We start from the raw sequence: 25,830 nt of genomic DNA, 5'->3' as shown, positions 1-25,830 counted from the left end.
AGCTATATGCCCACACTAGCAATTCTATCAGATCTCCACCAGCATGCTAATGCTAACCCTTGCTTGCTGTGGCCTCTCCCCTCAGGTGATGAGCCTGTCCCCAGCTCCTCTGTCACTGCTGATCAAGGCGGCGCCCATCCTGACAGAGGACATGTACGCGGACGTCCAGCCTGCAGCCTGGGAGCTCCTGCTGAGTGTGGACGAGCATATGGCTGCCGCTGCAGGTGACTACAGAGAACTGTGGGTGACTGTCACGGATAGCAGGGTTTCTGTTTTAAAAAATGTATCTTTAATGTCACTAAACTAGAGTTATTCCAAGCCTATTCTGGAGAGATATTCTGGGCTCCACTCCAAACTCTGAATCTGTGCTCACTGCTTTGCCTCCAGTCTAAAGATAAATGGAAGAGTTTAAAATGTAGTATATTTTTTTGGTCACCACATCTTTCTGTCTCTCTACTCTCTCTCTCTCTCTCTTAGTCTCTCTCTCTCTCTCTCTCTCTTTGTCTCTCTCTCTTTTTCCCTCTCTCTCTCTCTCGCTCTCTCTCTCTCTCTCACTCACTCTGTATATCTCTGTCCATCCCCACTTTCTCTCTCACCCCGCCTCACTTTACCTCTCTCTCTCTAACCCCCGTCCTCTCACCACTCCCCAGCTGCCATGTTCTTGCTGTGTGCGGTGAAGGTGCCCGACGCGGTGACAGAGATGATGATGGCTGAGTTCCAGCACGCTGAGGCGAGCCAGCGCATCAACTCGGTGTTCAAGTTCTACACGCTGTGGCGCTTCCGCTACCAGGTGTGGCCGCGCATGGAGGAGGGTGCCCAGCAGATCTTCAAGGTGCAGTAGAACTGCAGCCTCTAATACAACAACTGTTAGTCAAAATGAGGAGTTGACAACAGGTGTCCCCCAAGGTTCTATTCTGAGTCCTGTTGCTTTTCATTATTTACATAAATGATCTTGACTCTAAAGTGTCGGCCTCTTGCTAAGTCTCTTGCTTTGTTGAATCATTTTCTCATTAACTAATCCTCTATATAATTCTCTATCTTTTAGATCCCTCCGCCCAGCATCAACTTCACCCTGCCCTCACCTATCCTGGGCATGCCCTGTGTGCCCATGTTTGACCCGCCCTGGGTACCCTCCAACACTGGCAGCGTCCAAGACCCAATCAACGAGGACAACTCTGTAAGTCCCGCCCCTGCTGCCTGGATTACTGTCCAATCAGCAGATACTTCCAGAATTTACAATGAGCCTAATGGTTGACCAATTTTTACTATAAACCAAAGTACACATTTTTCTGACATTTTAAGTCTGTTGTGGTGTACAGTATTGGTGCATGTATATTGAATTACATGGACATAACACTGTTAATTGAATTGGGATGTGGAGGTGCATCTTTTTTACTGACCTTACTAATGCTACAACTGACCCATTATGCTACAACTGTTATGGTAACACTTGGTACTGTTATCCCAGTGTATTTATTCCTTGTGTTCGCTATGGCACCAGGAAATAAGCTTTAGAGGACTGATAAACAGTACAATATTATGCTACTAAATTGATAGTCGGCCATGACACTTTTTGGCTTAATTTCTTTGTGTTGCTATGCTTTTTTGTTGTTGTCTAGCATGAAAACCAAAAAACGATGTATTCAGATCACTTGTCATTCAATACTAGATCAGCTCTAGACTGGTCATTGTACTGTCTGAGTACAATAGTCCTGTCTGTTATTTATCAATCTATCAATTGTCTTTGTTTTTAGTTCCCCACATTTATTCAATCAATCTATTCCATAGTAAGTTGTTATTTATGTACGGATGCTTGTTTGGGTGCATCATGGGAAACTGAGTTCATCTTTTGATGACTGAATGAGACAAAATTCAAAGAGATGTCTGTCCATTTCCAGCGGGCAAAAGTTTGGCACATGGGGTCTTAATAATGTCATGTTCTCATTGTAAACTGGTTTTCTGGTTGAGAAGACATCATATTACCAGATTACAACCAACTGATCTCTGTTACAAGCAGGTAAAAACGTACTTTTCATGACGAAATGAATGCGTCATTGGAAAGACGTTATATTTTGATTGTTATCTGGTCAGATAAGTTTAACACATTGTCCATTATACAACCAGTATACAAGCAGACCATGCATGACGTCATTAAAAGACGTCATAACGACGTCATTGCAACCAGTTTTGCCTGCTGGGTTGTCTGACTCTCCCCAAACATTAAGACCTAGGGGGAGGTGCTATACTAGGGGGCCTCGTACGGGCCATTCTGGATACATGCATCTTATACAAGCCACTCCATGTTTTATGTACTGTAATGACCGGGCTTCTTTTGGGAAAGCTGCATGCATTGGTCATTTTGCATGTATATACTATGCATGGCCAGTGACGGCCATTTTGTAATTGTTCAAACGTCAACATTTTCACGTCACTCTATCAAACATCCACTGTGATATCTCTGTTGGTGCCGGTTACAATGCTCAAATGAGCTTTTGCACTGGATATACTCTCCTGATGGATTTGCACATAGTAAGTTTTACTGACAACTATTTACAATGGTAAATAATTGATACCTGTGCATGGTGTAGCTGATCTAGGGTTGCAAAATGTAGTTCAATTTCCCAGAATCCCCAGGATTCCGGCTTTTTCCTCAAGATTCCGGAAATGTACAATTTGGGAAAGTTACAACCCTAATCTACAACCATAATAAACCCTAATAATGTTTCCAGTCTTATCAGGAGAATATAATGGCATGTGTCATCCATATATAACTGTCAGGAAGAGAAAAAGTTTACATTACCAAATGTTCACCAGATGCCAGTATTGTAATTGTACTATAAACAGGACCCCCTGAGAATGAGCCTATCCCACAGTCCCCTTCCCTGAGCCTCTGTGTGTCTCTGTTTGTCCTTTGTCTCCCCCACCTCATACACACGGCCAACACACACACATACGTCCTCCCCCACGTCCACCCTCCACACACACCCACAACCTTTTCTACACAAATGCACACACACACACCACCTCTTACAGAAGTCTTTCTCGGCGCGGGCCGTGTCGCGCTCCCACCAACGTGCTGAGCACATCCTGAAGAACCTGCAGCAGGAGGAGGAGAAGCGGCGTCTTGGGCGCGAGGCCAGCATCATCACAGCCATCCCCGTGGCCCAGGAGGCCTGCTACGAACCCACCTGCAGCCCGCCGCCCGAGCAGGAGGAGGAAGGTGGGTGGGACAGCCATGGAGTGCTGGAGACATCTCTCTTTTTTCATTTTCTAAATATTTGTTATTGATTTGAGGTGTTAATTCAAGTGATACAGCCCCTGTCCCATTCAGGAAACCACTGATTCTGACGTAGTTTGGAGAAGCACTAACTGAACTGAACATCTAACAATAAACCAAGAACCTATGTATTTAGGTTTTCTGAGAGTGCTTCAGCCCTCTTCAAAAATAACAAAAACAACAAGCTTATACTGTTGCCCACACCCCAGATAACGGCCCTACCATCGAGTCCACAACTACTGTGCTTAGTTGTAATACACCTTGAATAATGCAGTCAGTCAGCCAGCCACTGGTAGTTTCATGTTGCGACTGACTCTGAACCCTCTCCTCCCCGCCAGCAGAAGAAGAGGTCAACCTGGCGTCTCGCCGCATGTCCGTCACTCCGTCCTGCACCTCCAGTAACTCTCACAGGAACTACTCCTTCCGCCGCGGCTCCGTGTGGTCAGTCCGCTCCGTGGTCAGCGCCGAGGGTAAGACTGTGTTACCGTGGCAACCACACACATGCCCACTCACTTGTAGGCGTCATGTTCCAGTATCCATATTAGGATCCCACATAGAATGCATGGCTAGTACATTGCTTCATTCTAAGTGGCATGCTAGTATAGATGTCAGAATGGTATTTTGAACGCTGGTCAGATTCAAGTCACATGGCGAGGAATAGGAAAGCAAATCCTCACCTGATAATATCTGATAAAAGCACGATGATAAAATGATGCCTTGACACAGAGCTTGTACATATGGTAACCTTTAACTTCCTAACTACAGCAGAACACCTTCCTAACTACAGCAGAACACCTTCCTAACTACAGTAGAACACCTTCCTAACTACAGTAGAACACCTTCCTAACTACAGCAGAACACCTTCCTAACTACAGCAGAACACCTTCCTAATTACAGCAGAACACCTTCCTAACTACAGTAGAACACCTTCCTAACTACAGTAGAACACCTTCCTAACTACAGTAGAACAGCTTCCTAACTACAGTAGAACACCTTCCTAACTACAGTAGAACAGCTTCCTAACTACAGTAGAACAGCTTCCTAACTACAGTAGAACACCTTCCTAACTACAGTAGAACACCTTCCTAACTGCAGTAGAACACCTTCCTAACTACAGTAGAACACCTTCCTAACTACAGTAGAACACCTTCCTAACTACAGTAGAACACCTTCCTAACTACAGTAGAACAGCTTCCTAACTACAGTAGAACAGCTTCCTAACTACAGCAGAACATAGATGCACTATTGTAAAGTGGTTGTTCCACTGGATATCATAAGGTGAATCCACCAATTTGTAAGTCGCTCTGGATAAGAGCGTCTGCTAAATTACTTAAATGTAAATGTAAACAGCTTCCTAACTACATTAGAACACCTTCCTAACTGCAGTAGAACACCTTCCTAACTACATTAGAACACCTTCCTAACTACAGTAGAACACCTTCCTAACTACAGTAGAACACCTTCCTAACTACAGTAGAACAGCTTCCTAACTACAGTAGAACACCTTCCTAACTACAGTAGAACACCTTCCTAACTACAGCAGAACACCTTCCTAACTACAGCAGAACACCTTCCTAACTACAGCAGAACACCTTCCTAACTACAGTAGAACACCTTCCTAACTACAGTAGAACACCTTCCTAACTACAGTAGAACACCTTCCTAACTGCAGTAGAACACCTTCCTAACTACATTAGAACACCTTCCTAACTACAGTAGAACACCTTCCTAACTACAGTAGAACACCTTCCTAACTACAGTAGAACACCTTCCTAACTACAGTAGAACACCTTCCTAACTACAGCAGAACACCTTCCTAACTACAGTAGAACACCTTCCTAACTACAGCAGAACACCTTCCTAACTACAGTAGAACAGCTTCCTAACTACAGTAGAACACCTTCCTAACTACAGTAGAACACCTTCCTAACTACAGTAGAACAGCTTCCTAACTACAGTAGAACACCTTCCTAACTGCAGTAGAACACCTTCCTAACTACAGTAGAACACCTTCCTAACTACAGTAGAACACCTTCCTAACTACAGTAGAATAGCTTCCTAACTACAGTAGAACACCTTCGTAACTACAGTAGAATACCTTCCTAACTACAGTAGAACACCTTCCTAACTACAGTAGAACACCTTCCTAACTACAGTAGAACACCTTCGTAACTACAGTAGAATACCTTCCTAACTACAGTAGAACACCTTCCTAACTACAGTAGAATAGCTTCCTAACTACAGTAGAATAGCTTCCTAACTACAGTAGAACATCTTCCTAACTACAGTAGAACACCTTCCTAACTACAGTAGAACACCTTCCTAACTACAGTAGAACACCTTCCTAACTACAGTAGAACACCTTCCTAACTGCAGTAGAACACCTTCCTAACTACAGTAGAACAGCTTCCTAACTACAGTAGAACACCTTCCTAACTACAGTAGAATACCTTCCTAACTACAGTAGAACACCTTCCTAACTACAGTAGAACACCTTCCTAACTACAGTAGAACACCTTCCTAACTACAGTAGAACACCTTCCTAACTACAGTAGAATAGCTTCCTTACTACAGTAGAATAGCTTCCTAACTACAGTAGAACACCTTCCTAACTACATTAGAACACCTTCCTAACTGCAGTAGAACACCTTCCTAACTACAGTAGAACATCTTCCTAACTACAGTAGAACACCTTCCTAACTACAGTAGAACACCTTCCTAACTACAGTAGAACACCTTCCTAACTACAGTAGAACACCTTCCTAACTGCAGTAGAACACCTTCCTAACTGCAGTAGAACAGCTTCCTAACTACAGTAGAACACCTTCCTAACTACAGTAGAATACCTTCCTAACTACAGCAGAACACCTTCCTAACTACAGTAGAATAAGGTGGTAGTGACTCATGGGTTGTTCTTGTCTACTAGATGAGGAGAACACTACGGAGCACACACCCACTCATCACATGCTGCAGCCTCCCCAGGCCGTCTTCCCAGCATGCATCTGTGCTGCCGTCTTACCCATAGTGCACCTGATGGAGGACGGGGAGGTGCGAGAGGACGGTGTGGCAGGTGGGTGGCATCGCTCAACACAATCTGTCATGTACTGTACTAGAGAGACGGAGGGAGAGAGGGAGGGAGGGAGAGGATGAGAACAGAATACATAAAATAGAAAAGCAATGTTTCGGTCTGTCCTGATAAAACTCATGATCATTTTCTTATGATCCATTTACCATGATCCTGCAGTGAGTGCAGTGGCCCAGCATATCCTGTGGAACTGTCTGATCGAAGACCCCGCCCTGGTGCTCAGGCACTTCCTGGAGAAGCTCACCGTTAGCAATCGACAGGTAGAGCAGCCGTTGTCCATCAACATACTCTGCAGTCTCATATGATAGGACCAATAGAATCCTGCCTCTCTTCAGTATGTTGTTCGATCTATGTTGTTATGGACAAAATCTGTTGTTAGTAGACTACCTCCCTGTTTCAAAACATTTCAAAACATTTTCTCTATACTAAATACAAAAAATGACAGGTGGTTCTTACACAAAAAGAAATTATGAGACAGAACTTTAAAAGTTACTTTTTCTTTTTTCATGTTTTTTTTCATGCTTTTTACAGCAGGCAGGGGAAAAGTTGTACACAGATGTTTCGGTTTGTATCACCTTCTTCATGTATTGGGTTAAGGTTGTTTAAGGTTGACCGCGATGTTACCTGCTTTTTCCCCCCACTGAACACAACCCCTCATGTTGTTTATGTGTTTTTCTGTTGAGTTTGAATTGACACATGTTTCTATGTGTATCAGGATGAGCTGATGTACATGCTGAGGAAGCTGTTGATGAACATCGGTGACCTCCCGGCCCAGACCTCTCACATCCTCTTCAACTACCTGGTGAGACAAGACATCAGTCAATGTATATCAGACAGTAGCAGTATTGATCAATCTGATGACAAGATTAATCAAGATCTCTCTCTTCCCCCTCTACTTCTCTCTCTCTCTCTCTCTCTCTCTCTCTCTCTCTCTCTCTCTCTCTCTCTCTCTCTCTCTCTCTCTCTCTCTCCCGGTCTCTGTCTGTCTCTCTCTGTCTGTACCCCATTCGCCTGTCTCTCTCTCTCTCTCTCGCTTTCCCTCCCTTTCTCGCTACCCCTAGGTGGGGCTGATTATGTACTTTGTGCGTACTCCGTGTGAGTGGGGTATGGATGCCATCTCGGCCACGCTGACCTTCCTGTGGGAGGTGGTGGGCTACGTGGAGGGGCTCTTCTTCAAGGACCTCAAACAGACCATGAAGAAGGAGCAGTGTGAGGTCAAGCTGCTGGTCACTGCATCCATGCCAGGTAAAGGCCATTTTAAAGGTTACCAAAAGGTCATCCCTGCCAGGTAAAGGTCACTGGATGCCAATGGGAGCCCAGTCATTTGACTGTGTTGTATAGTATAATGTTGACTGTTACATGTGGGTAATATAGTAAATCATGTATGTCCTTGCAGGAACCAAGACCCTGGTAGTGCACGGGCAGAATGAGTGTGACATTCCTACCCAGTTGCCTGTACATGAAGACACTCAGTTTGAAGCCTTGCTCAAGGTAACTTCTCATCATAGAGTTCATCTGCATTCTACAGATCATGACAGAACATTCTTAGGGATACACTGAAGTCATCCCCAATTCGTTGGCCTCTCTCTTCCCTAACAGGAGTGTTTGGAGTTCTTCAACATTCCCGAGTCTCGGTCGGCACACTACTTCCTCATGGACAAGCGCTGGAACCTCATTCACTATTCCAAGGTTGGAATTCCCATCCATTTCCAAGCGGTGTTATGAACTGTGAGGTTATGTGTAGATGTCTAGAATGACCATGAGCGTGTCTTCTCCATCAGCGACTACATAATGTGCTTTCTGACTGTCTTCCTCAACCTCAGACCTTTGTGAGGGACATCTATCCGTTCAGGAGGTCTGTGTCTCCCCAGCTCAACCTGGTCCACATGCTGCCAGAGAAAGGACAGGAACTCATTCAGAAACAGGTACAGCAGGTGTGCAGTGTGTGTTAGTAGTGTGTTTTGTTTCAGGTTTAAAACTCACAGTTAAAGCCACACTCTGCAATTTGTGCACTACACCAAAGAGTACACACAGTATAAATGACTAAAAATCTCCCAACTGTGGCTTTAACCGTTTGAGAAGTGTGACCTTCTGTTTGTCTGTCCATATCTTTACTGGTGCCTGTCTCAGCCTCTTGTGCGTACTTGTGTCCCCTCCTATCTCTCCCTCCCCCCTTTCCCTCCCCTCTCTCCCTAGGTGTTTTCCCGTAAACTGGAGGAGGTGGGCCGTGTTCTATTCCTCATCTCCCTGACCCAGAACATGCCGGCCATCCACAAACAGTCCCATGTGTCCATGCTCCAAGAAGACCTGCTCCGCCTGCCCTCCTTCCCCCGCACGGCCATCGACGGAGAGTTCTCTCTCTTCAGCGAGCCACAGGGTAAGACTGGAGTGGACCCTATCTTGAATGGTACCTGAGTGAACAAACAAGACAATGAAGAGAGATGATCAGAGTTGGGGTCAATTCCATTTTAATTCCGGTCAGTTCAGGAAGTACACTGAAATTCCAATTCCAATTCTCTTCAATGCTTTTCAATGAGGACAACTTGGAATTGGAATTTGGTTTACTTTCTGAATTGACTGGAACTGAAAAGGAATTGACCCCAACCCTGGAGATGAGTTGCATTTTAAAATGAAGATGTAATACAATAAAGTACTGTACTATGTTGTATATCTATGGTGCATCTTCAAACTAGACAACACAGATCACAAAACAAAAGTCTACCAACACTTGGGAAGTATGAACGCTAGATGTTTCAAAAAGTCTTCATTGCAAAGAGGCTTCCATAGTGAGTTAGCCCCATATTGTGCCATCTTCTTCCCAGGCAAGGAGCTCTTCGGCCTGGACACTCTCCACAAAGTCCTGTGGATCAAACTACTAGAAGAGATGTTTCTGGGCATGCCCAGTGAGTACCCGTGGGGGGACGAGATCATGCTCTTCCTGAACGTGTTCAACGGCGCCCTGCTGCTGCACCCCGAGGACAGCGCCCTCCTCAGGCAGTACACGGCTACTGCCATCAACACAGCCGTCCACTTCAACCACCTGTTCTCCCTGAGTGGATACCAGTGGCTCCTCCCCACCATGCTGCAGGTAGGTAGTACAGAGCTAGGATCAGTTTACAGGTCCAGCAGGTTGTTGTTCTCTATTAGAAGCTGAAAATGTGGAACTAATCTTAGATCAGTTTCATGGTGCTACTTCATCCACCTGCTGGGGTTAAAGGTTAGAGATCTAGGATAAATGTAGCCTCCCTAAATCCTAACCCCAACCATTACAGGAAGAAGTCACATAACTGGACTTCAATGCAACCTTGGCACCATGCCAACCACTGCCCGAATGTTCTCACAAACTGTCGTCATTGTGAGCGGTGCGGCGGGAGGCAGGTAGCCTTGTGGTTAAGAGCGTTGGAACAGTAACCGAAAGGTCGCTGGTTTGAATCCCCGAGCCGGCAAGGTGGACAATTGTGCCGTTCTGCTCTTGAGCAAGGCAGTTAACCCCCAACATCAACAACTGCTTCCCAGGCACCGATGACGTCGATTAGGGCAGCCCCCCGCACATCTCTGGTTCAGAGGGGTTGCATCAAATGCAGAACACACATTGGTTGAATGCATTCAGTTGTGCAACTGACAAGGCATCCCCTTTCTGTGAGTCAGTCTCACTACATAATATAGCAGTGACTTACAGAAACACGGGCTGGGTCAGGCTGGGCTGGGTCAGGCTGGGCTGGGTCAGGTTACAGTTGAGTTGAAGCCTGGGAGCAGACCGTTATAGCCACTAGCAACGCATGGTCAATATGTTGACAATGGAACTCTTCGGTGCTACATAATGGAAGACTTACACAGAGAGCAGTGCAGGTCAATGCCAAATGCAGCTGGATTTATTTAGTCTTGATCTGGGAAATTGTGCTGCTGACAACTCAATGGGCATTGCTCATTTAAATCACAGGATTTGAAAACATGTATAGCATTGAACCCTATATAATAGGCCATGTTTCTTACTAAGCGTTGATATACTCTTCTATGTAACATTTGATTGAGTCCTCTACCTCCAGTGGCCTCTGAAAGGGCCCACACAGAATCCTCCTAACAGGTTGTGATGAGAGAAACATTCACATGGGTGCCATGGTGTGAAAGGCAGGACATCAACTATGTTGGCGATATTGATATTAAGTGGTTTCACCTTATTTGTGTTTAATATTGACATTAGTTGTTGTCACGTTATTTGTGTTTAATATTGACATTAGTTGTTGTCACGTTATTTGTGTTTAATATTGACATTAGTTGTTGTCACGTTATTTGTGTTTAATATTGACATTAGTTGTCGTCACGTTATTTGTGTTTAATATTGACATTAGTTGTTGTCACGTTATTTGTGTTTAATATTGACATTAGTTGTTGTCACGTTATTTGTGTTTAATATTGACATTAGTTGTTGTCACGTTATTTGTGTTTAATATTGACATTAGTTGTTGTCACGTTATTTGTGTTTAATATTGACATTAGTTGTCGTCACGTTATTTGTGTTTAATATTGACATTAGTTGTTGTCACGTTATTTGTGTTTAATATTGACATTAGTTGTCGTCACCTTATTTGTGTTTAATATTGACATTAGTTGTTGTCACGTTATTTGTGTTTAATATTGACATTAGTTGTCGTCACGTTATTTGTGTTTAATATTGACATTAGTTGTTGTCACGTTATTTGTGTTTAATATTGACATTAGTTGTCGTCACGTTATTTGTGTTTAATATTGACATTAGTTGTTGTTTAATATTGACATTAGTTGTCGTCACGTTATTTGTGTTTAATATTGACATTAGTTGTCGTCACGTTATTTGTGTTTAATATTGACATTAGTTGTCGTCACCTTATTTGTGTTTAATATTGACATTAGTTGTCGTCACGTTATTTGTGTTTAATATTGACATTAGTTGTTGTCACGTTATTTGTGTTTAATATTGACATTAGTTGTTGTCACGTTATTTGTGTTTAATATTGACATTAGTTGTTGTCACGTTATTTGTGTTTAATATTGACATTAGTTGTTGTCACGTTATTTGTGTTTAATATTGACATTAGTTGTCGTCACCTTATTTGTGTTTAATATTGACATTAGTTGTTGTCACGTTATTTGTGTTTAATATTGACATTAGTTGTCGTCACCTTATTTGTGTTTAATATTGACATTAGTTGTTGTCACGTTATTTGTGTTTAATATTGACATTAGTTGTCGTCACGTTATTTGTGTTTAATATTGACATTAGTTGTTGTCACGTTATTTGTGTTTAATATTGACATTAGTTGTCGTCACGTTATTTGTGTTTAATATTGACATTAGTTGTTGTCACGTTATTTGTGTTTAATATTGACATTAGTTGTTGTCACGTTATTTGTGTTTAATATTGACATTAGTTGTCGTCACGTTATTTGTGTTTAATATTGACATTAGTTGTTGTCACGTTATTTGTGTTTAATATTGACATTAGTTGTTGTCACGTTATTTGTCTGGGTTTATTTAATTTCTCATAGAAAAACCTCCTGATCTAAATGCCTGCTGTTTCCTACTATTTTGTGTGACTGTTGGGCTGCTCTGACTGGAATCAAGCGCAGCTCCGTAACCACTTTAACCACGTAACCACTGTAACCACGTAACCACTGTAACCACGTAACCACTGTAACCACGTAACCACCTTAACCACGTAACCACTGTAACCACGTAACCACTGTAACCACGTAACCACTGTAACCACGTAACCACTGTAACCACTGTAACCACATAACCACTGTAACCACTGTAACCACGTAACCACTGTAACCACGTAACCACTGTAACCACGTAACCACCTTAACACTGTAACCACTGTAACCACGTAACCACTGTAACCACGTAACCACGTAACCACGTAACCACTGTAACCACGTAACCACCTTAACCACTGTAACCACTGTAACCACGTAACCACTGTAACCACGTAACCACTGTAACCACGTAACCACCTTAACCACGTAACCACTGTAACCACGTAACCACTGTAACCACGTAACCACTGTAACCACATAACCACTGTAACCACTGTAACCACGTAACCACTGTAACCACGTAACCACCTTAACCACGTAACCACTGTAACCACGTAACCACTGTAACCACGTAACCACGTAACCACTGTAGCAGCGTAGCTGGGCGGCGATGGCTCTACTGTCGGCCACATTAAGGGGTGCTCTGTGTTGTCTTTGCTGTCACCCGTTGGAGCGATGTTGATGGACACTATGACATCCTCCAGACTTCCCGTGGGCTCAACTAGGCTGGGTAGTAATCAATCAATCAAATGTATTTATAAAGCCTTCTTACATCAGCTGATGTCACAAAGTGCTGTACAGAAACACAGCCTAAAACCCCAAACAGCAAGCAATGCAGATGTAGATGCACAGTGGCTTCTACACCTGATTTCAAGGTTTTACTGCTAACCTACAAAGCATTACATGGTCTTGCTTCTATAGTATTTAGTATTTATAGAAAATTATTTAAATACTTCAAATAGAAGTAGTTGATTCGGCCACATTATTTGAAAATACTTAAATACACAGTAAATAAATATTTAAAATACAAATACATAAATGCTGATGCCAAGATGCTGCTTCAACCTAGCTCTAGGAGGCCACAGAGATTACAGCCCAAATCCCACAATGCATTCTGAATTGGGCCTAAACATGGTGTTGCAGTATGACATGCCTCCTTACAAGCTCATATGATTACTCCCTGTAATGTGTTGTAGTCCTAAACCCACTGTAATGTGTTGTAGTCCTAAACACACTGTAATGTGTTGTAGTCCTAAACCCACTGTAATGTGTTGTAGTCCTAAACCCACTGTAATGTGTTGTAGTCCTAAACACACTGTAATGTGTTGTAGTCCTAAACCCACTGTAATGTGTTGTAGTCCTATGGTGACTATGAAAGTAACCCACTGTAATGTGTTGTAGTCCTAAACCCACTGTAATGTGTTGTAGTCCTATGCTGACTATGAAAGTAACCCACTGTAATGTGTTGTAGTCCTATGCTGACTATGAAAGTAACCCACTGTAATGTGTTGTAGTTGTCGTGTCTTTGGCTATGCCGGATTAAGTGATATGACATGCTAACCTATAAAATTCTCTCTGTAATTAATATTACCTGATTAAGCTAATCATGTAAATGTAATTAACTAGAAAGTCGGGGCACCACGGAAGAACGTTTATAGAGCCGTTATCTTCCGAATAAACTCTTAAAATACTTAGTAATATTTTACATTGATAGCAGTCAATATTAACCCTTATCTTATTTTCAGTCTCATAATGAAAGTTGTAAATTCTTGGCTATCTTCACGAACCCTGGCTAACAAGTTGAATCAGCAATACAAAATTGGGTTTAATTATTTATTTACTAAATACCTAAACTAATCACACAGAATTACAAATACACCGAATACAAATGATGTCATACATGATGGCTGGTTACACAAAGGAAAGGGGGTTGGGCTTGAATGAAAGAGCGGGAAGATTTAGGAACAAAGAAACAGCAGCTATGCTATCGTAAATACATTATCTTATGCATTCTAAATTACCGCCCATTTGGAAAAGGAAAATGCAATAAATATTTACTCTGAGCTGCGCTTCGGTAGATTGGTCATAGATGCTGGCCGGGTTGGCCAACAGATCTTCCTGTAAACTCGGAAGAATGTCTCTGGTGGTAAATTGGATACGTGGTGGTATCTTCGTCCGTCTGTTAGACTGGATCCGTCGCCCGTCCTTTCCTAGCCCCCGTCTACAGCGGCTACTGCTAACTCAACGGCTAGGAAGTATCACTTCTGTAGTGAATAAGCTCAAAGTTCATACCATTCGCCATCAAAGCTCATGCCGAGGTTGGCTTAGTTCTGTACTTGACATGTGTGTCCTTCTAACGTAGAGGCTGCAGACCTCCCGTACTGGAACAACGTGGTTATCTTTTCGTCAAAGGCTTATATAGTGGAGAGGGGGGAAGGATGTGTTTCATCGTTTATAACCCCTCCTCTTCACAGGGGTGGGCCACTGATCAAGCAGGGCACTTTCCTTATGAAAACCCAATTCTCTCATTTGGAAGCTAAAATTACATTTAATCTCCTAACAAACAATTTCAATATCAAACATTTCAATTGCATAACAATTCCATGTGACTCTGATAACTAGAGGGTGTATACTTTCCCAGGTACAGTTTATGTCGTCCTGTCATCAGTCATAATGTCTCAGATGACAACATACTCATTACGTTCCCAAGCATATTTCCAACTGGTTTTATTACCAAAATATGGTTCCTTTCCCCATTTGTTTGATGTTCCCAGACTCTCTATATTTAACACAGGCTATTCAAGTCCTTCAGTAGGGTCAGAGAGGGGAAGGGAGAAAGGTATTTATGGGGGGGGGGGGGGGGTCATAAACCTTACCCACAGGCCAACGTCATGACATAGTCCTATGCTGACTATGAAAGTAACCCACTGTAATATGTTGTAGTCCTATGCTGACTATGAAAGTAACCCACTGTAATGTGTTGTAGTCCTATGCTGACTATGAAAGTAACCCACTGTAATGTGTTGTAGTCCTAAACCCACTGTAATGTGTTGTAGTCCTATGCTGACTATGAAAGTAACCCACTGTAATGTGTTGTAGTCCTATGCTGACTATGAAAGTAACCCACTGTAATGTGTTGTAGTCCTATGCTGACTATGAAAGTAACCCACTGCTGAGACAGGGGATAGAGTTCTGCGTCAGACAGTTCTACATCCTGCACCGTAAACCCTTCATCCTCCAGCTGTTTGCCAGCGTGGCCCCACTGCTGGAGTTCACAGTAAGTGTGTTTGCATAAGCACCTCTCTGATTCAGAAGGGTTAAATGTGGAAGACATTTCGGTTGAATGCATTCAGTTGTGCAACTGACTAGGTCTCCCCTTATGAGCGTATCTGCGTGTGTTGTCTAACCATGTGACTGTGTCTCCCTCCCAGACGTGCACCAGTACAGGCCTGTCTAAGGGGGTGTCTGCTCAGTGCCTGTTTGACCTGCTGGTCTCTCTGGAGGGAGAGACGCGTGATACCCTGGATGCCCTGGAGCTGGTCAAGGCTGAGAAACCCCTACGATCCCTGGGTAACACCACCACCTCAACCCCCCTGGGTCCCATCACTCAGGACTATTATATCATTAGAGGTTGTGTCTGACATGGCACCCTGTTCAATATCCTGTATGCCATTCATCAGACGCTTCTATCCAAAACGACTTACAGTCATGCGTGCATACATTGTACGTACAGATGGTTCCAGGATTCGAACCCACCATCCTGGCGCTGCAAGCACCATGCTCTCCCAACTGAGCTACAGAGGACAATTTACCCTACACTGTTCTACCTTTGACTACATTACATTACATTTACATTTTAGTCATTTAGCAGACGCTCTTATCCAGAGCGTTTTGCTGGCGTGGATTCCCATTGTTTTAGTAAGAGAGGAGTTGTTTTAATGACAGCGTGAGCTGATCAGCAGAAAATAAATAAATAGTTAATAGACTCTTACCAAGACCTGGAGTTTCTCATTGTCAGGATTCCCCTAGTTAATAGACTCTTACTAAGGCCTGGAGTTTCTCATTGTCAGGATTCTCCTAGTTAATAGACTCTTACTAAGGCCTGGAGTTTCTCATTGTCAGGATTCTCCTAGTTAATAGACTCTTACTAAGACCTGGAGTTTCTCATTGTCAGGATTCTCCTAGTTAATAGACTCTTACTAAGACCTGGAGTTTCTCATTGTCAGGATTCTCCTAGTTAATAGACTCTTACTAAGACCTGGAGTTTCTCATTGTCAGGATTCTCCTAGTTAATAGACTCTTACTAAGGCCTGGAGTTTCTCATTGTCAGGATTCTCCTAGTTAATAGACTCTTACTAAGGCCTGGAGTTTCTCATTGTCAGGATTCTCCTAGTTAATAGACTCTTACTAAGGCCTGGAGTTTCTCATTGTCAGGATTCTCCTAGTTAATAGACTCTTACTAAGACCTGGAGTTTCTCATTGTCAGGATTCCCCTAGTTAATAGACTCTTACTAAGACCTGGAGTTTCTCATTGTCAGGATTCTCCTAGTTAATAGACTCTTACTAAGACCTGGAGTTTCTCATTGTCAGGATTCTCCTAGTTAATAGACTCTTACCAAGACCTGGAGTTTCTCATTGTCAGGATTCCCCTAGTTAATAGACTCTTACTAAGACCTGGAGTTTCTCATTGTCAGGTTTCTCCTAGTTAATAGACTCTTACTAAGGCCTGGAGTTTCTCATTGTCAGGTTTCTCCTAGTTAATAGACTCTTACCAAGACCTGGAGTTTCTCATTGTCAGGTTTCTCCTAGTTAATAGACTCTTACTAAGACCTGGAGTTTCTCATTGTCAGGATTCTCCTAGTTAATAGACTCTTACTAAGACCTGGAGTTTCTCATTGTCAGGATTCTCCTAGTTAATAGACTCTTACTAAGGCCTGGAGTTTCTCATTGTCAGGATTCTCCTAGTTAATAGACTCTTACTAAGGCCTGGAGTTTCTCATTGTCAGGATTCTCCTAGTTAATAGACTCTTACTAAGGCCTGGAGTTTCTCATTGTCAGGATTCTCCTAGTTAATAGACTCTTACTAAGGCCTGGAGTTTCTCATTGTCAGGATTCTCCTAGTTAATAGACTCTTACTAAGGCCTGGAGTTTCTCATTGTCAGGATTCTCCTAGTTAATAGACTCTTACTAAGACCTGGAGTTTCTCATTGTCAGGTTTCTCCTAGTTAATAGACTCTTACTAAGACCTGGAGTTTCTCATTGTCAGGTTTCTCCTAGTTATAGACTCTTACTAAGACCTGGAGTTTCTCATTGTCAGGATTCTCCTAGTTAATAGACTCTTACTAAGGCCTGGAGTTTCTCATTGTCAGGATTCTCCTAGTTAATAGACTCTTACTAAGGCCTGGAGTTTCTCATTGTCAGGATTCTCCTAGTTAATAGACTCTTACTAAGGCCTGGAGTTTCTCATTGTCAGGTTTCTCCTAGTTAATAGACTCTTACTAAGACCTGGAGTTTCTCATTGTCAGGATTCTCCTAGTTATATTAAACAATAGAACTTGACTGATAATGGTCATGTTCTTCCTATAGTATATTTTAGGTCCTGAAAGTGCTGCAGCATGAATTCCAGTGGTTCTCTCTGTTTCAGACTTCTGCTATGGTAGTGAGGACCTGGCCTTCTCCATCAGTGAGTCCATCAAGCTGTGTGTGACGGTGGTGGCCTACGCCCCAGAGTCTGTCAGGAGGTGTGCTTTCACATCACTCACCGCTAGCCCTGTATATCAACGTTGTACAGTAGGCTTACTAAATGCTAACGCCCTCTCCTATCTTCCTCTGTGTGTGTTTGTGTTTATGCGTTGCGTGTGTGCACGGTATCAGCCTACAGATGCTGATGGTGCTGGAGGCCCTGGTGCCGTGTTTTCTCCAGAAGCTGAAGAGCAACACCATGACCATGGAGTCAGCCTCGGCAGCGCGGGACGAGATCGCCGCCATTGCCGCCCTGGCCACCTCCCTGCAGGCCCTGCTCTACAGCTCAGAGACCCTCACACGGTCAGACACACACACACACACACACACACACACACACACACACACACACAGCACACACACACACACACACACACACACACACACACACACACACACACACGACACACAAGCCGTGCATCTGATAAGCAGATATGGCCCATCATGTCTTTCTAAATGTATGTTCCAAGCCCTAATTGAATGTGACATTTGTCCATTTTCTCTGCTATCTTCCACCCCTCCTTCCCCTCCCTCCCATTCCCACCCCTCTCAGGCCTATGACTGCCCCCCAGTTGAGTCGCTGTGACCAGGGACACAAAGGTGCCACGACTGCCAACCACGCCATGTCTGGAGGGCCCAACACCAGGTGTGGAGTAGCCTTTACACCTGCTGGACTGTGTCTAAAATGTCACCCCTAATGCACTACCTTTGGCCAGAGCCATAGGGCTGTAGTGCACTATATAAGGAAAAGGGTGTTTATTAACATGTTGTTTTGTTACTTTTCCTAATTCTCTTCATAACTGTAAGACATAAATATAGTGTTGTTCCTGGATGCTGTTGCCGTAGTGATATCCTAAAGATACCTATGTACAGGTCATCATCACAACAGAAGAAAACAATAGAATATGTCCCATGTGTTTACACCACAGTTGGTACAGATGATCATGTTTCATGGATGCTTGTTTGTGTCGTGTACTCGTGTTGCTTGGTGTCAATGTCAGTCGCCTTGTGTCCGGCATCAGGGACAACCTTCACCTGCTGGAGGAGGGCCAGGGGATGCCTCGCGAGGAGCTGGACGAGCGTATCGCCCGTGAGGAGTTTCGCCGGCCCCGGGAGTCCCTCCTGAACATCTGCACTGAGTTCTACAAGCACTGCGGCCCGCGCCTCAAGATCCTGCAGAACGTGGCCGGGGAACCCCGTGTCACCGCCTTAGAGCTGCTGGACATCAAGTCCCACATGAGGTGAATGGTTGGATTTAGTGCATAGTGTTTCAACCAGGTGGAAACTATCCTCATTCAATGCCCAATGTGCAGCACCTACCTGGGTGAAAGTGGCCACGAATGAGACACACTTTAACCGGGTATGACATCACTATTCACTCAGCTATGGTATGGACCCATACAGGGACCTGATTTGCAGAAACGTTTAGAATTGTGCGTGTGCGATTTCGTGTGTACAATCTGTATGCCTTTTTGTGTGTGGATGAGTGCGTTGTGTGTGTATGTAATTCCCTGACTGTGCATGCGGTTGTGCATGTCTATATGATTGCATGTGTGTTTTTGTATATGATCATTTTGTGTGTGTGTGTGGTGATGTTTTCCCCCAGATTGGCAGAGATCGCCCACTCCCTCCTCAAGCTGGCCCCCTACGACAGCCTGACCATGGAGAGCCGAGGCCTGCGGCGCTACGTCACTGGGATGCTGCCCATCACCGATTGGTCATCCGAGGCCGTGCGGCCCGCCCTCATCCTCATCCTGAAGCGGCTTGACCGCATGTTCAACAAGATCCACAAGATGCCTACGCTCAGGTGCGCTCGCCCACAGGCTCTGTGCTCCAGGTCTGTTGCCGCGCTGCGCGCCCTTTAACCCTTGCTCCTTCACAACCGTACCGTACTGTGGTGTTACAGTGGAGTGAAGTACCGTACCATACTGTGGTGTTACAGTGGCGTGAAGTACCATACTGTGGTGTTACAGTGGAGTGAAGTACCGTACTGTGGTGTTACAGTGGCGTGAAGTACCATACTGTGGTGTTACAGTGGAGTGAAGTACCGTACTGTGGTGTTACAGTGGCGTGAAGTACCGTACTGTGGTGTTACAGTGGAGTGAAGTACCGTACTGTGGTGTTACAGTGGAGTGAAGTACCATACCGTACTGTGGTGTTACAGTGGAGTGAAGTACCGTACTGTGGTGTTACAGTGGAGTGAAGTACCATACCGTACTGTGGTGTTACAGTGGAGTGAAGTACCGTACTGTGGTGTTACAGTGGAGTGAAGTACCATACCGTACTGTGGTGTTACAGTGGCGTGAAGTACCATACTGTGGTGTTACAGTGGAATGAAGTATTGTACTGTGGTGTTACAGTGGAGTGAAGTACCATACTGTGGTGTTACAGTGGAATGAAGTATCGTACTGTGGTGTTACAGTGGAGTGAAGTACTGTACTGTACTGTTACAGTGGCGTGAAGTACCATACTGTGGTGTTACAGTGGAGTGAAGTACCGTACTGTGGTGTTACAGTGGAGTGAAGTACCGTACCATACTCTGGTGTTACAGTGGAGTGAAGTACCGTACTGTGGTGTTACAGTGGAATGAAGTATTGTACTGTGGTGTTACAGTGGAGTGAAGTACCATACTGTGGTGTTACAGTGGAATGAAGTATTGTACTGTGGTGTTACAGTGGAGTGAAGTACCGTACTGTGGTGTTACAGTGAAGTGAAGTACCATACTGTGGTGTTACAGTGGAGTGAAGTACCGTACCATACTGTGGTGTTACAGTGGGGTGAAGTACTGTACTGTGGTGTTACAGTGGGGTGAAGTACCGTACCATACTGTGGTGTTACAGTGGCGTGAAGTACCGTACCATACTGTGGTGTTACAGTGGAGTGAAGTACCATACCGTACTGTGGTGTTACAGTGGAGTGAAGTACCGTACTGTGGTGTTACAGTGGGGTGAAGTACCGTACTGTGGTGTTACAGTGGAGTGAAGTACCGTACCATACTCTGGTGTTACAGTGGAGTGAAGTACCGTACTGTGGTGTTACAGTGGAATGAAGTATTGTACTGTGGTGTTACAGTGGAGTGAAGTACCATACTGTTGTGTTACAGTGGAATGATATATTGTACTGTGGTGTTACAGTGGAGTGAAGTACCGTACTGTGGTGTTACAGTGAAGTGAAGTACCATACTGTGGTGTTACAGTGGAGTGAAGTACCGTACCATACTGTGGTGTTACAGTGGGGTGAAGTACTGTACTGTGGTGTTACAGTGGGGTGAAGTACCGTACCGTACCATACTGTGGTGTTACAGTGGCGTGAAGTACCGTACCATACTGTGGTGTTACAGTGGAGTGAAGTACCATACCGTACTGTGGTGTTACAGTGGAGTGAAGTACCGTACTGTGGTGTTACAGTGGGGTGAAGTACCGTACTGTGGTGTTACAGTGGGGTGAAGTGCCGTACTGTGGTGTTACAGTGGGGTGAAGTACCATACTGTGGTGTTACAGTGGGGTGAAGTACCGTACCATACTGTGGTGTTACAGTGGGGTGAAGTACCATACTGTGGTGTTACAGTGGGGTGAAGTACCATACTGTGGTGTTACAGTGGGGTGAAGTACCATACTGTGGTGTTACAGTGGAGTGAAGTACCGTACTGTGGTGTTACAGTGGAGTGAAGTACCGTACTGTGGTGTTACAGTGGAGTGAAGTACCGTACTGTGGTGTTACAGTGGAGTGAAGTACCGTACTGTGGTGTTACAGTGGAGTGAAGTACTGTACTGTGGTGTTACAGTGGGGTGAAGTACCGTACTGTGGTGTTACAGTGGAGTGAAGTACCGTACTGTGGTGTTACAGTGGAGTGAAGTACCATAGCTGTAGTCAAGTCTGTTCCTAGCCGAGCTGGCTGAACTAGCCAGAGTAATGCACTGCTGCTTCCGTGGGTGTAATTGTCATCGCTGCTGACTACTCACAGTTTGATTGTGTGTTGTAGTTTGTAAAGTCTCATAACTGCTGAGTTTGGCTCTGCTTATGTGTGTGTCTGTGAGCTCTGCAATGCCATCTGTCAATACGAGCTGCTTTAGGCCCACATAGAGAGTCATCAGAACCTGGACCTGGTTATTGATACCTCTGCTGAGTAGTGATGGGTCAATATTATCTGCTTTAGGCCCACATAGAGAGTCATCAGAACCTGGACCTGGTTATTGATACCTCTGCTGAGTAGTGATGGGTCAATACAAGCTGCTTTAGACCCACATAGAGAGTCATCAGAACCTGGACCTGGTTATTGATACCTCTGCTGAGTAGTGATGGGTCAATACAAGCTGCTTTAGACCCACATAGAGAGTCATCAGAACCTGGACCTGGTTATTGATACCTCTGCTGAGTAGTGATGGGATTATCTATTTAATAGCCTGTCCAAACTAAACGTTTTCAAAATGCGAAATTATAGTGTGATATTTTGTTAAGTGTGTTGTGTTTGTAGTGGATGTGTGTATCAGTGGAGGCTGGTGGGAGGAGCTATAGGAGGAAGGGCTCATTGTAATGGCTGGAATGGAATAAATGGAATAGTATCAAACACATGGAAACCAAAAGTTTGACTACGTTCTTCTATAGCTCCTCCCATCAGTCTCCTCTGCTGTGTATGTTTATGAGCGTGATTAGTAAATGAACGTGTGTGTGTGTGTGTGTGTGTGTGTGTGTGTGTGTGTGTGTGTGTGTGTGTGTGTGTGTGTGTGTGTGTGTGTGTGTGTGTGTGTGAGCAAGCCTGTCTGTGCGTGTGTGTGTGTTTATACTGATTGCGTGTGTCTGTCCTACAGGAGACAGGTGGAGTGGGAGGCGGCCAGTAGTCTGATTGAAGGTATCTGTCTGACTCTCCAGCGTCAGCCAATCATCTCCTTCCTCCCTCACCTTCGCTCCCTCATCAACGTCTGTGTCAACCTGGTGAGGCGTGCTCACACACACACACCTCAAATACTCACTGTGCTGTGACTTAACTACATGCATGTTGCTTAGATTCATGCGTGTGCTGTGACTGTGACTGTGATGTGTGCTGTGTGTGTGTGTGTGTGTGTGTGTGTGTGTGTGTGTGTGTGTGTGTGTGTGTGTGTGTGCCCTTGTGTGTGTGTGTTTCTCAGGTGATGGGGGTAGTAGGCCCCTCCAGTGTGGCTGATGGGCTGCCCCTGCTCCACCTGAGCCCGTATCTGTCCCCCCCTCTACCCTTCAGCACGGCAGTGGTCCGCCTGGTGGCTCTGCAGATACAGGTGAGACTACTCAGGCCAAGAACTAACCTCTGGGTTACTGTGTGTGGGTGTGTGTGTGTGTGTGTCATAATGAAACATTTATCTTGTTCTCTTTCCTGATTGACAGGCTTTGAAGGATGACTTCCCCCTGAGCCATGTGATCTCCCCCTTCACCAATCAAGAGAGGCGAGAGGGCATGCTGCTCAACCTGCTGATTCCATTCGTGCTGACAGTGGGTTCAGGGAGCAAAGGTCAGAGCCCAGGGTTAAGAGGTCTAATGCCACCAAACTGTGTGTGTATGTATGCATACGTGCATCTGAAATAATGGCTGTGTTTCAGGCAGACTTGAATGTCACCTTGCAGTCACCTGCTAGAACTCACAGCGCCTGGATAGATGTTAAAAATATCACTGCATCATACAGTGCCTTCAGAAAGTTTTCAGACCCCTTGACTTTACAGCCTTATTCAAAATTGTATTAAATTGTTTTTTTCCCTCATCAATCTACACATAATACCCCATAATGACATAATACCCCATGTGTGTAGATTGCTGACGATTCTTTTCAATTTAATCCATTTTAGAATAAGGCTGTAACATAACAAAATGTCGAATACTTTCCGAAGGCACTGTATATAACAATCTGATGCTCGCCTGCACCAACGATGACCTGGCACCTAACGATTAGTTGATATGTGTTGCACAACTGCAATGTAGTCAGCCTTGAACGCAACGTGTGTGTGTGTGTGTGTGTGTGTGTGTGTGTGTGTGTGTGTGTGTGTGTGTGTGTGTGTGTGTGTGTGTGTGTGTGTGTGTGTGTGTGTGTGTGTGTGTTCCACCCTATCCAGACTCCCCACACCTGGAGCAGCCTGAGGTCTCTCTGCTCCTGCAGACGGTCATCAACATCCTCCTCCCCCCGCGCATCATCAGCACGTCCCGGACCAAGAACTTCATGCTGGACACCTCCCCCGCCCACTGCTCCACCCCGGGGGACCAGGGCAAGGACCTGAGGAGAGAGGGCCTGGCCGAGTCCACCAGTCAGGCTGCATACCTGGGTAGGGATAGACTTATGCAGACTTAGACTATTTAAATGTAGACTATATGCTGACTAGACCGGGCGAGCGTGTGCGTCTGCCATCGTACGCATGTGTTGATTTTGTCCAGCTACACCAGACGTGATCAGAACTCGCAGGTTGAAATATCAAAACAAACTCTGAACCAACTATATTAATTTGGGGACAGGTCGAAAAGCATTAAACATTCATGTCAAATTAGCTAGCTAGCTTGCTGTTGATAGCTAATTTGTCCTGGGATATAAACATTGGGTTGTTATTTTACCTGAAATGCAAAAGGTTCTGTACTCTGACAATTAATCCACAGATAAAAGGGTAAACTGAGTTAGTTTCTAATCTCTCCTCCTTCAGTCTTCTTCTTTGGACTTCATATGGCGGTTGGCAACCAGCGTTAAGGTGCATTACCACCACCAACAGTACTGGAATGTCGACCTCAGTTCATCTTTCAATCACCCACATGCATACGTTGCCTTGGGAAAGTATTCAGACCCATTAAATGTTTCCACATTTTGTTACATTACAGCCTTATTCTAAAATTGATCAAATAGTTTTTTTCCTCATCAATCTCCACACAATAACACATAATGACAAAGCAAAAATACGTTTTTAGACATTTTTGCAAATTTATTAACAAATAAAAATGGAAATATCACATTTACATAAGTATTCAGACCCTCTACTCAGTACTTTGTTGAAGCACCTTTGGCAGCGATTACACCCTCGGGTCTTCTTGGGTATGACGCTACAAGCTTGGCACACCCACAGGGCAGCGCACAATTTGCCCAGTATCGTCCGGGTTTGACCAGGGTAGGCCGTCATTGTAAATAACAATTTGTTCTTAACGGACTTGCCTAGTTAAATAAAGGTTAAATAAATAAAATAAAGAAATGTAAATAACACCTGTATTTGGGGAGTTTCTCCCAGCCTTCTCTGCAGATCCTCTTAAGCTCTGTCAGGTTGGATGGGGAGTGTTGCTGCACAGCTATTTTCAGGCCTCTCCAAAGATGTACGATCGGGTTCAAGTCCAGGCTCTGGCTGGGCCACTCAAAGAAATTCAGAGACTCCTGCATTGTCTTCTCTATGTGCTTAGGGTCGTTTTCATGTTGGAAGGTGAACCTTCGCCACAGTCTGAGGTCCTGACCTCTGGAGCAGGTTTTCATCAAGGATCTCTCTGTACTTTGCTCCATTCATCTTTGCCTCGATCCTGACTAGTCTCCCAGTCCCTGCCGCTGAAAAACATCCCCACAGCATGATGCTGACACCACCAGGCATCACCGTAGGGATGGTGCCAGGTTTTCTCCAGACGTGACCCTTGGCATTCAGGCCAAAGAGTTCAATCTTGGTTTCATCAGAACAGAGAATCTTGTTTCTCACGGTCTGAGAGTCTTTAGGTGCCTTTTGGCAAAGTCCAAGTGGGCTGTCATGTGCCTTTTACTGAGGAGTGGCTTCCATCTGGCCACTCTACCTTAAAGGCCTGATTGGTGGAGTGCTGCAGAGATGGTTGTCCTTCTGGAAGGCTCTCCCATCTCTACAGAGGAACTCTGGAGCTCTGTCAGAGTGATCATCAGGTTCTTGGTCACCTCCCTGACCAAGGCCCTTTTCTCCCAATTGCTCAGTTTGGCCCTGGCGGCCGGCTTTAGGAAGAGTCTTGGTGGTTCCAAACTTCTTCCATTTAAGAATGATGGAGGCCACGGTGTTCTTGGGGACCTTTAATGCTGCAGAAATGTTTTGGTACCCTTCCCCAGATGTGTGCCTCGACAAAATCCTGTCTCGGAGCTCTACGGACAATTCCTTTGACCTCATGGCTTGGTTTTCGCTCTGACATGCACTGTCAACTGTGGGACCTTA

The 25,830-nt window shown here is 44.5% G+C and overlaps 1 protein-coding gene across 1 annotated transcript in view; it reads left to right on the top strand.

Moving 5' to 3' along the window:
- Window positions 1–25,830, top strand: part of unc80 (unc-80 homolog (C. elegans)) — a 113,272-nt gene that overhangs the window by 62,861 nt on the left and 24,581 nt on the right. The window contains exons 32-56 of the mRNA XM_082963301.1: window positions 86–224; window positions 651–832; window positions 1,046–1,177; window positions 3,034–3,220; window positions 3,619–3,747; window positions 6,204–6,347; window positions 6,522–6,622; window positions 7,078–7,164; window positions 7,424–7,607; window positions 7,759–7,853; window positions 7,962–8,051; window positions 8,186–8,287; window positions 8,559–8,739; window positions 9,185–9,450; window positions 15,081–15,215; window positions 15,370–15,508; window positions 17,583–17,679; window positions 17,813–17,983; window positions 18,234–18,326; window positions 18,682–18,921; window positions 19,287–19,517; window positions 22,489–22,612; window positions 22,807–22,932; window positions 23,039–23,162; window positions 23,758–23,964. Of these exons, the coding sequence (XP_082819427.1) occupies window positions 86–224; window positions 651–832; window positions 1,046–1,177; window positions 3,034–3,220; window positions 3,619–3,747; window positions 6,204–6,347; window positions 6,522–6,622; window positions 7,078–7,164; window positions 7,424–7,607; window positions 7,759–7,853; window positions 7,962–8,051; window positions 8,186–8,287; window positions 8,559–8,739; window positions 9,185–9,450; window positions 15,081–15,215; window positions 15,370–15,508; window positions 17,583–17,679; window positions 17,813–17,983; window positions 18,234–18,326; window positions 18,682–18,921; window positions 19,287–19,517; window positions 22,489–22,612; window positions 22,807–22,932; window positions 23,039–23,162; window positions 23,758–23,964 (3,706 nt within the window). The remainder of the gene's footprint in view (window positions 1–85; window positions 225–650; window positions 833–1,045; window positions 1,178–3,033; window positions 3,221–3,618; window positions 3,748–6,203; window positions 6,348–6,521; window positions 6,623–7,077; window positions 7,165–7,423; window positions 7,608–7,758; window positions 7,854–7,961; window positions 8,052–8,185; window positions 8,288–8,558; window positions 8,740–9,184; window positions 9,451–15,080; window positions 15,216–15,369; window positions 15,509–17,582; window positions 17,680–17,812; window positions 17,984–18,233; window positions 18,327–18,681; window positions 18,922–19,286; window positions 19,518–22,488; window positions 22,613–22,806; window positions 22,933–23,038; window positions 23,163–23,757; window positions 23,965–25,830) is intronic.

This window comes from Salmo salar, chromosome 17 (genome assembly GCF_965601325.2).
Source record: "Salmo salar chromosome 17, fSalSal1, whole genome shotgun sequence".
NCBI classification, from domain to species: Eukaryota; Metazoa; Chordata; class Actinopteri; order Salmoniformes; family Salmonidae; genus Salmo; species Salmo salar.
The sequence above is the reverse complement of the archived record's forward strand: the minus strand, read 5'-3'. Positions and strand labels throughout refer to the sequence as shown.